Genomic DNA, 11,229 nt, shown 5'->3' on the forward strand with positions numbered 1-11,229 from the left:
TCTTCTCTAATACCTGGTGGCTTTTAGAGATGTTTTTTCCAATTTTATGGGAATATAGCGGGGATTAATGTGATCAATTCAGTGAATAAATTCTTTGAACAAAGTTAGATTCTTCCTAATTTCAATTTAGCCAATGTAACTTTAATACATGAACATCAAAAAGCATATTTTATTAGTAGTATATACCTCTTGCTCTAAAAAAATTTCAATTCAAAATCATCATTAAGATCATTGTAGACAGGTTGTCCATATTAGTTACTAAAAGTGTTTCATAACACTAAAGAGACTTCATTAGGGGCATACATATTTAAGAATGCATTGGAACTACTTTAGAAGCCATCAATATGTAAGACACGAAATCTTTTGGAGGTAGTAAGGATTTGAAGGTAGACATAAGAAAAGTCTTTGATACTATAGATTAACAATATCTTATTAAAATTCTTGTTCAATTTTGTTTTGATAGAAAGTTTTGTAATTTGATTCTTACCATTCTATACTCATTAAAACTATCAACCAAGATAAATGGAAAAACTTGAAGATTTTTCTTGCTCCTTTTTCTCCTTTGCTCTTATACACTGCTTATCCGTTTTGTCTCCTCAATTTGTTGAATACATGTTAAAGATTAAATTGTCATGTGATGATGATGATGATGATGATGATGATGATAATAATAATAATAATAATAATAATAATAATAATAATAATAATAATAATAATAATAATGTTGATAAATTCATTTAGACAGGATTTGCAAATGGTGATCTATCTTTTAAATATGCCTATCATAGTATCAGAAGGGATCACATTGAGCCTTCTTAAAAAAATTTATTTAACATTCCTACATATCACCTGCTAATTCATTAGTGACTTGGAAACCAATGCATAAAGTTCTTGCAACAGAAGACAACCTAATTCGAATGGGAATGCATATGATTTCGAGCTGCTCTATCTGCAATCATAATTTAGAAACTACAAACCAATTATTTCTTAAATGCATGAACACTTTATTTTTTTGGCATTGGATGAAGCAATTGTTTGACATGAACATGTATATAACTAGTTACGAAAACTTAATTAAACTTGCTAGAAACAAGTTTGAGCTCTCAAGTTCAAAATTTGATCATGACTCTCACCATGATAATTGTTTGGAAAACTTGACACACGAGAAATCAAATTAGATTTCAAAATGGTAAAATTGACTTTGAAAGAAACATTCTTCACGTTAAACGATAAATATATATGACATCTATTTCTATCAAAGGACACATGTATTCTTCAACTCACTAGTTTACAATTATTAAATGTTTTGACATCAAATATCGACCTCCTTCAACGTGTGTATATATATATATATATATATATATATATATATATATATATATATATATATATATATATATATATATATATATAGGATCAAAGGACACTAAGGTGTCAAAGTTTAATTTGACATCAAATCTCAACTGTTAAAATAATTGATCAAACGGTTATAGTAAATGTAATAAAATAACAATAAAAAAATATTTAGCATATTTTTCTCCTAAAAAATTGGCTATTTCCTATCACCGTTTGATCAATTATTTTAACGGTTGAGATTTGGTGTCAAATTAAACTTTGACACCTTGGTGTCATTTGATCTTATCTCATATATATATATATATATATATATATATATATATATATATATATATATATATATATATATATATATATATATATATATATATATATATATATATATATATATATATATATATATATATATATATATATAGGGAGCATATCAAGTGAGAGCATTTTAAAATGAGAAATGAGAGGAATAAATATCAATCACTACGCCAAATTTAAGTTGTAGCAGCGCAGCTACTAAAGCGCTTTTAGCAAAAGCGCTCTCGTAGGGCTCGCTAAAAACAAAATTAATAAACAAGGAAAAATGATGCAAAAAAAGCGCTCTGGTAGGGGGAGTTATGAGAGCGCTTTTAAAAAGCGCTCTGGTAGGGGGGGTATGAGAGCGCTTTTAAAAGCGCTCTTATAGGGTGGGTGCTACGAAAGCGCTTTTGGGATAAAAGCGCTCTGGTAGGGGGTGTTATTAAAGCGCTTTTGAAAAGCGCTCTGGTAGCCCATTTAAAAAATTATATATTTTACAAACACACGCGTTTTGTTTCAGATCTTTCTTCTTCCTTCGTTGCTCCGCCGTCCTCTCTCCGAAACCCTAGCAACCTCCGCCGTTCTTCTTCCTTTCAGATCCAAAACACACGAGTTTATGGTGAGTTGAGGTTCGTGTTGTTGCTGAGTTCGGTTTCGATTCTGAATCTACAAACCAAAACCGGGTGAGACCTTTCTGAGTTTATTTCTTATTCTCTCTTCCTCTCTCAAATTTCTGAAGGGTTTGTTTGATTAGGAAAGTGATGATCAAATGTTTGGGTTTGATGAATGTTTGTCTGGTTATGTTTGATGATGATTTGTGAATGGTTTTGTTTCTGATGAATGGTTTGCGTGTATGAGAAAGATGAACAATTAGGGTTTTGGTTAGTGTTTGCGGCTGTGTATTGTGATTGTTGTTGGATGAATATGAACAATGTATTTACAGTTTCTGGAGAGGTTTTTCGAAGATGATGAACAGAATTTTTTTTAGGGTTTTTGGTTGTTGGCTCTACGGCTCTACGGCTGATTTTTTTTAGGGTTTTTGGTTGTTGGCTCAATTGACTTGTTCTTTTATCAAAAACTATTTTTATGTGCATGTGGTTGTTAATTGATTTCTTATAAATTGGTTTCTGTTCTGGTATAGCACTATTTTTATTAACTATTTTGTCTTTTGTTCGGAGATGAGGAAATTTTTGGTTGATAGAGAAAATATTGAGAATGTGAATGTTGTGTAAATAATCACGTTTTTCTATTGTAAGTTGAGCTTCAAACAGTGGATGGACTGGTAAAGGATAGAACACAATGTGCCCCTGCCGATTATGTTCCACAGAATATGAATCAAGTAATGTACCCCGAAGTCTTCTGTGGCAGGATCGTTCACGGTACAGTTATTTGATTCATATTCTGTGACACAATACAACATAGCTCAGGTGACTACTGGTTCTCCACTAAAGCATCAATACAACATAGCTCCAGATAATACAGGAAGCGTACATTGGTTGCATAAGAACTCGGAAGTTGTTTCCCATTTAGTTGTTTTGGTTTAGAAATATGTGAATTGGTTTAGTTGTTTTGGTTTAGAAATATGTATATATGTATTTTGATTTACATTAATGGTATATAATATAATACTTTTTTTTTGTATATAATCGATATCGATTATAATGGTATATATCGATTTGAAATGATAAATTATAGGTTCATGAAAAAATACTGCCAAAAAATAGTAAATTACAGGTTCTAAAATATTGCTGCCAAAAGTGCAGGTTTAGAAATAATAAAAAGCATAAAAAAAAAAACGCAACATACGAAAGCGCTTTTGGAAAAGCGCTCTTATAGGGGTGGCTATCAGAGCGCTTTTTCCAGAAAAAGCGCTCTCATAGGGGGGGTATCAGAGCGCTTTTCTTGAAAAAGCGCTCTTAAAGGGGGGGCCTACCAGAGCGCTTTCTGAAGCGCTTTTGTTACCTACGCCAGCGCTGGCTTTCACAGCGCTCTTAAAGCCCAAAATAAGCGCAGTCGTAGCCCTTGTACGGTGTAGTGAATCATTGGATTCATCAAGAGAGAAAAGGTTAATGCATTAATGTGGCTATTAATTTCTCTCTCTTGATGAATCTAAAGGTTGATATTTATTCCTCTCATCCTCTCATTTAAAAATGCTCTCACTTGATATGCTCCCTATATATATATATATATATATATATATATATATATATATATATATATATATATATATATATATATATATATATATATATATATATATATATATATATATATATATATGAGTTCATGTATATATAACTTCATAGGGTTAAACTAAACTAAGGGATTTAGATTCTTTAAAGTACGCAGCAGCATATAGAAAATCTACATTAAAATTAGAAAGGCCTTCAAGTCTTCAATCCTCAATTACGAAACAATATATTATGGGCATGATTAAATATCACTAGCTAGCATCATCTTCAACAGAAAACAACATGCATGTATTTATCAACCTCTTGTACGTACCTCAAAAACCACCAAACCTAGCTAGCTAATTCTCTTTCTCTCTCTCTCTCTCACCAACAAAACTTTCAAACATAAACAAACACATACTTAGAGAAGAACAGAAATGGTCAAAACAAAACCGTTCCTCTCCCTCTTGTTCTTCCCAATCTTCATTCTCCATTCTCTTTCCTTCTCCACAGACACATTCATCTATGGTGGTTGCACACGACAAACATTCACCTCAACCTCCCCCTACGAGTTCAACCTAAACTCCCTGCTCACTTCCCTAGTCAACTCAGCAACCTACACATCCTACAACAACTTCACCATCGTCGCTTCAAATCCCAACGACATCGCTTACGGTCTCTACCAATGCCGCGGCGACCTCTCCATGCCAGACTGCGCCTCCTGCGTTTCACGCGCTGTCTCACGCGCCGGTGACATATGTCCAACAACATGCGGTGGCGTAGTGCAGTTAGAAGGATGCTACGTGAAATATGACAATGTGAAGTTTTTGGGCGTGGAGGATAAAACGGTGGTGTTGAAGAAATGTGGATCCTCTATCGGGTATGACCCGAGTACCCGAGATTCTGTGTTGGCTGGGTTGGTGGGTTCGGGTGGATATTTTCGGGTTGGTGGGTCGGGTCAGGTGAAAGGAACGGTGCAGTGTATTGGGGATTTGAGTTTTTTGGAGTGTCAGGATTGTGTTTCAGAGGCGGTCCGACGGCTGAGAAGTGATTGCCCGGCGGCGGATTACGGAGATATGTTTTTAGCCAAGTGTTACGCGAGGTACTCTACCGGTGGTGCTGGTGGGGGCCATGCTTACTCCAAGTCTCATGGTAAGGCTCAAATCTTTATATTAACAAATTAATAATACTACCTAAAAATTATTTTATAGTGAAGATTTTCTAAATATTATTTATTTTCTTTTAATCAATGTTTTAAAAATTAGGCCGAATCCGTCCAATCAAAAATCGGGGATCATTAATCTGACCTGATTATCAGATTGGGTAAACTCTTGAGTTAATAGGAACCGATTAGAACCGATCAAAATCGGCGAACCAATAATTTTGAAAAATTGACGTGCTAAATGCTCTCTTTTTTCTTCAGATAAAAAAATGTTGTTTTAGTACAATTTTAAAAAAATATAATTAAAATATAAGTAGCTAGATTTTGTTTAAAATTTATTGGAATTTTTATTTTGGATTATTTTGTTGTGTGTAATGATGATTATATTTAAAATTTGAATTTAAAAAAAAAGAATTTGTAAAATATTTTGAAATTTTGTAAGTGTCATGATAGAGACCGTGTCATCTCATCCGATCGGTTTAATAACTATATAATTTTGTTATATAGATCAGTTTATTCAATCGAGTTATTTGATTTAATTCGATGTAGTCATGCAGTTCAACCAGTAATCCAATAATTCGACTAATAAATTAGTAATTCATTCTAACAAATTCGAGGACAATCTAATTTCTAAAATATTGTTTTCGATATTATCAGGAAGAATGAAGTTTTTTGTTGTTCGGTAAAATGTCGATAGAGTTATCTTGGACATTAATATTAGAATTCAAACTTTAACTCTTTCAATTATGTATGAGTTTTAAATTGTTATTATCATTTTATCTAAATACAAATATTTTTTTAATTATTTATTTTTGCAATAATAAAAGTTTGATTCTTGGAGAATCGTCTTGCAGGCAAATCAGACAACGATAATGAGAAGACATTTGCCATAATTATTGGATTATTAGCCGCTGTAGCTATACTTATAATCTTCCTAGCTTTCTTGAGAAGGATTTGTGAGGGACACCAAGGTAAATACACCATATAATTTCCTCTTTATATTCATAAGCAAAAATCTAAGTAATTATTCAACGATTCCTTATTTTCTTTTAATCTTTCCTCATGCAGGTAAATAAATTGATTTAAGTTTATCAAACTCATGGCATGTCATTGAACTATTGATCAATTATCACCCTTCTTCTCCATAGCGAATTTGCTTTATGGAATCTTTTCTTCTCTTCTTTTTATCTTCTCAATATGTCTTAACTTTGCTTGTTATTTTATTATAAAGTTACACTTATAATAAGACTAAAGAGGTCTTTGATATAAAGATGGCAATAGAAAAGGATGCACAATGGGACACACATTTGAAAGCAAAGGGGAAAAGGAAAAAGAGGAACAAAAGAGAGCCAAATATTCTGTTTTTCTCAATTCTTCCCCCACCCAACAAAGCTGTGTTGTAACTTGTCTCTTCCTTTGCAAATTACGAAATAACTTTATCATTCTTTGTTTTTTGAAAAGTTGTATAAGATTTTATGCCAATTGCTTATTTTGCGAGTATGTGCTCCCATGAACTTTTGGGTATATCCCATGTACAAGATAATTTGTGTGTTATCCACCTTTTTGCATTGAAGAAGTTATTTACACTTAAAATAAATAATTTGTTAGTTGAGATTAACATATAGATGATTTAGTATTAGTGATTTTGTTTGCATTTATTGAGGTCTACAAAAGTTGTGGAAGTGTTAGAATCAATTAAGATTTATTAGGACTTATAATTAGACAACTTACTTGTATTTCATATTTATCGCACCACTAATCAGCTAAATACAAGGAAGAACATTATGAGAAAATTGCGTATGCATGGATAAGAGAAAAAGTCATTATAAAATCGGAGAATCGAATCGAATATATGACCCGCATAAATAGTTTAATTAACAAGGTTAATTTATTTAGGTCACCTTAATTTTACGAACAAGACTAGTGTTTATCATATCCATAAAAACTAAAATGGTAAGGTTTTTAATATACGCATTCAATCATTTAAAACATCCACTAGAATCATTGAGAAATTTAGGTTGTCTCGTCAAGACTAGGTTTCAAGAAAAAATCTCAACAACAAAGATCAACCAACTTCATCAATATCAAAGTGGTGAGAGCAATAAAAGATTGAATGATATCTTAATGTAAGAGTGTTATTGTATTCAGCCCAATTGTATAACCATTATAAAACTCTAATGAAAAGCTTAATCCAGTAGTATTCATTAGAAGATGAAGATCATACAAGAACTTGTTGAGAGTCTGGATTTAAGTTTGAACCTTAAAAATGAAGATTTAGCTAATACATAAGATGCTTCAATATAGAGATGTACCTATAAAATTCTCAACACAGATTGTTTGATTCCGCTAAATACAAAAGAGTGGAAAAAATCCAAGACACGAAGAATCCTTAAAGCATAACATTTAGGACTGGAAATGGGTAGATTTGAGCCGACCTCGTCTCAATTCAGTTCGACTCGTTAAGAATTTGTCGAGTTCGAGTTTATCTCAAACTTTTTTTCAGCTCAAATTTGACTCGTTATGAATTGGTCGAGTTCGAGTTCATCACGAACTTTTTTTAGCTCAAACTCGACTCGTAAAAAGTTCACGAACAACTTGGTTCAACTCGTTAGGTTTATCTCGTTATGTTCAACTCGCTTGTTTCACGGACTTAAAAGTAATTTTTAAAGTCTATTTTTTATATATATTTGACATTTTAAATTAATATTTTTTTAAATAAAAGTTATTACATTGTAATGATACAATATGTTGATTTTATTTGTATAATTATTTATAGAAATATTCACTTGAGAATATAAATTATCAATTAAAACCATTAAACTAAAAGAAAATTTAGGACTAAGATTTAGAATAAATTTTTGAACCTACTCTTAAAGACAATATAATCGATCTCATATATAATCGAGTTGACTCATGCAGGGGTGGCCCTGAGATCTGGCTCGTGGGAGAGGAGTCCAGGACCCCATAATTTTAGGAGCACCAAAAATAATTTTTAGAATAAAAAAATATTTGTTAATAAAATTATAGGGACACTATAAAGTCAAAATTAATAAAAGAATATAATTTCCCGTAAATGAAATATAGAGTAAAATAAAATCAATTAATATATCCATAATTTTAGCAACTAAAAATTTAATTAAGGCACTAAAATTAAAATAATCATATTAGAGAATATTTTATATTATTGATAATGTTATTAGATATAAGTTAGAAATCTCTAACCATGCCAACTTTCAAGTTGTGTTAATAAATTTTCAAAAGCTTTTATTAAATATTTTTTTAGAGCAACTAGTAACAAACCCGTGCATACGCACGGATTCTGGTCCGGTACGCGCATTTATTTACATAATATATTTATTTTAAATAGAATGTTAATTAGAAAAAATATTTAAATAAATAATTAAATTTTTCATATATAAAAATATTTGATCAAAATAAATAATTAAATTTTTCATATATAAAAGTATTGGATCAATAATAGATTTTTTTCCGTATACCATATTTTAATCAAAAAATTTTGGATCACAAATATCATTTTTCGTATATAAAAATATTTAGATCAATATTAGTTTTTTTTCCTATACGAATATTATTTTTATTTAGGTATTTTGTACAAACATATTTGAATCAATAGTAAATTTTCGTATATAAAAATATTTATATCAATAATAAATTTTTTTCGCTTACCATTTTTGAATAAAAAAATTTGAATCATGAATACCATTTTTCGTGTATAAAAAATCATAATCCATATTATTAAAAATATATTTAGAGAGATGAAAAACAAAATTGCTATACTTTTTTTTTTTTTTTTTTTTTTTTTTTTTTTTTTTTTTTTGAAGGGAAACGTGATTTTCAATAAACAGAGAGATTACAAAGGTTCATGATTGTCTCCTCAGCAGGATAACCATTTAACCAAGTTCTTGAGCCAAGGAGTTTTCCAAGCCTAGCTACATTGTGAGCATCTACATTCTCATTTCTCCTAATATGCATAACAGAAGTACAAGAAAAACTGCTAAGCAAAAACCGACAGTCAGCTGCTATAGGCTCCAAAACTGCATCCTTTGCGACACCATTGATACAGTCAACAGCAATGAGGGCGTCAGACTGTATGATGAGACGATTCAGCTCCAGCTCTTTTGCTAGTTGAAGACTCCAGCGAATGGCTAAGATTTCTGCTACCACCGGCGCGGTCTGGAAATTCTCTCTTTTACTGGCTGCAAAGTCAATAGACATGTTATGTTTCTTCAAAACACAGCCAAAAGCCACCACACCATCCGTGGAAACACCTGCATCAACCTGCAAGAAAAGACAATCTTTTGGCAGAGAAAGTTGAGTAGGCCGCACGGGACTTGATCTCTTAGCTCCAATCTCCGGATTACACATGTTAAACTCGCACACATTGTCAAACGCTAACTCAGCCACGGCTCGGGGGTCCACTGTCTTCTGCTTGAATAAGAGATCATTTCGAGCACACCATATCTTGTAGGCCAAGTAGCAAATCATTTGAATATATAGAGTATCCCCACAAGACAGCACCTCGGACAGCCAATTGCAAATATCTGATTCAGGTGGGACTCGGTAGCAGAGGGTGGAGGAGAAGAATACGAGCCGCGAGAACTCGCAATTGAGGAATAAATGTTGAACTGACTCAGGAAGAGAGAGGCAGAGGGGGCAGATATCATCAAGGTTAATGCCCTTCTTGGATAAGTTCACCCTTGTGGGGAGAATATTTTTTGCTAACCTCCACAAAAAATTCCGAACTCTATTGTGTATCGGGGCCTTCCAAATATCTTTCCACAACTGCTGGCTGCTAATGTTAGAAGGTCCTGGAGATTTAGCTTGCTTGTATTGGGTACAAAGGTGATATGCGCTTCGGACAGAATACTCGCCGTTTCTTTCGGAATGCCATATCAGTTTGTCTTCAGTGCGCCTGAGGGAGAGAGGAATGCTTTCTATTTGGCCAGCTTCGAGTGGATCAGCAATTGAACTGATCAAATCTTTCTTCCAGCACCCTAAGTCCTTGTCAATTAGCTCCTTAACTTTTGCCTCCTTGTCCAATAATCTCACAGTTCCCAGCAACTTAAAGCCGGCCACATCCGGAATCCACCTATCTTGCCATATCCGAACTCTTTCTCCGTCTCCGATTCTCCAGCGGGAGCCTTTATGAATCAATTCTCTCGCGCTCAGAATGCTCCTCCAAGCATAGCTGGGAGCATAGCCAGTAGAACTTTCCTCAATCGAGCTCCTTGGATAATATCTCCCTTTGAAAACTCTGCTGACCAAAGACTGATCGTCACACAACAATCTCCAATAATGTTTACCAAGAAGACTAGTATTAAAATCACTAACACCACGAAAACCTAAACCACCGACTCCTTTTGCTCGGGCCAGCTTCTCCCAACTCAACCAGTGAACTTTCCTTTCGCCATCACGCGATCCCCACCAGAATTTCGCTAACAGAGTTTCAATTTCATGGCACGTAGTTTCCGGTAGCTTATAGCAACTCATAATATAAGTGGGGATTGCTTGAGCCACAGCTTTTATTAAGACTTCCTTCCCGGCTCTAGATAGAAAGCGCTCTTTCCACCCTTTAAGCTTTTTCCAAACTCTGTCAATGACCATGCTAAAAACTTCTCTTTTCGATCTTCCGAATACAACCGGCAATCCTAGATATTTGGAGTGGTTCGCAACTGTCTTTACCCCCATCCTTGTACGGATCGAATTTGCATCAGCTTCACACACATTTCGACTGAACGACACCTCCGATTTTTCCAGATTTACCATTTGGCCAGACGAACATTGATACCTCTGCAGAATTTCCAGGATCTGATCAGCTTCCTTGTTATTTGCTCTTGCAAACAGCAGACTGTCATCTGCGAAAAACAAGTGAGTTATGACAGGAGCCTTCCTCGCCACACTGATCCCGTGGATGTTTTTGGATTGAGCCTCCTTCTTCAAGAGCCCTGAAAGAACGTCAGCACACAAAATAAAGAGATAAGGTGAGAGAGGATCCCCTTGTCGGAGTCCCCTCTCGGGAGAGAATACTTTGCTTGGTTGCCCATTGATCAACACACTGTAGGAAACCGAGGAAATGCATTTGCTAATAAGGGAAACCATTTGGCGCGGAAACCCCATGGACGACAACACTTCAGTAATGAATCCCCACTCCAAACGGTCGTAAGCTTTTGACATGTCTAATTTCAGGGCCATCACACCCCGCTTCCCTCTTGTCTTTTTCTTCATCCA

The 11,229-nt window shown here is 33.7% G+C and overlaps 1 protein-coding gene across 1 annotated transcript; it reads left to right on the forward strand.

The window, feature by feature from the left end:
- The first annotated feature begins 3,969 nt into the window (after window positions 1-3,969).
- Window positions 3,970-6,559, forward strand: LOC131625492 (plasmodesmata-located protein 7-like). Its single transcript, XM_058896349.1, has 3 exons — window positions 3,970-4,970; window positions 5,835-5,951; window positions 6,049-6,559. Exons 1-3 carry the CDS (start codon window positions 4,256-4,258, stop codon window positions 6,054-6,056), a joined length of 840 nt encoding a protein of 279 aa, XP_058752332.1. The 5' UTR covers window positions 3,970-4,255; the 3' UTR covers window positions 6,057-6,559.
- The last annotated feature ends 4,670 nt before the right edge of the window (window positions 6,560-11,229 follow it).

The sequence above is a fragment of the Vicia villosa genome, unplaced genomic scaffold (genome assembly GCF_029867415.1).
Source record: "Vicia villosa cultivar HV-30 ecotype Madison, WI unplaced genomic scaffold, Vvil1.0 ctg.000218F_1_1, whole genome shotgun sequence".
Lineage (NCBI taxonomy): Eukaryota > Viridiplantae > Streptophyta > Magnoliopsida > Fabales > Fabaceae > Vicia > Vicia villosa.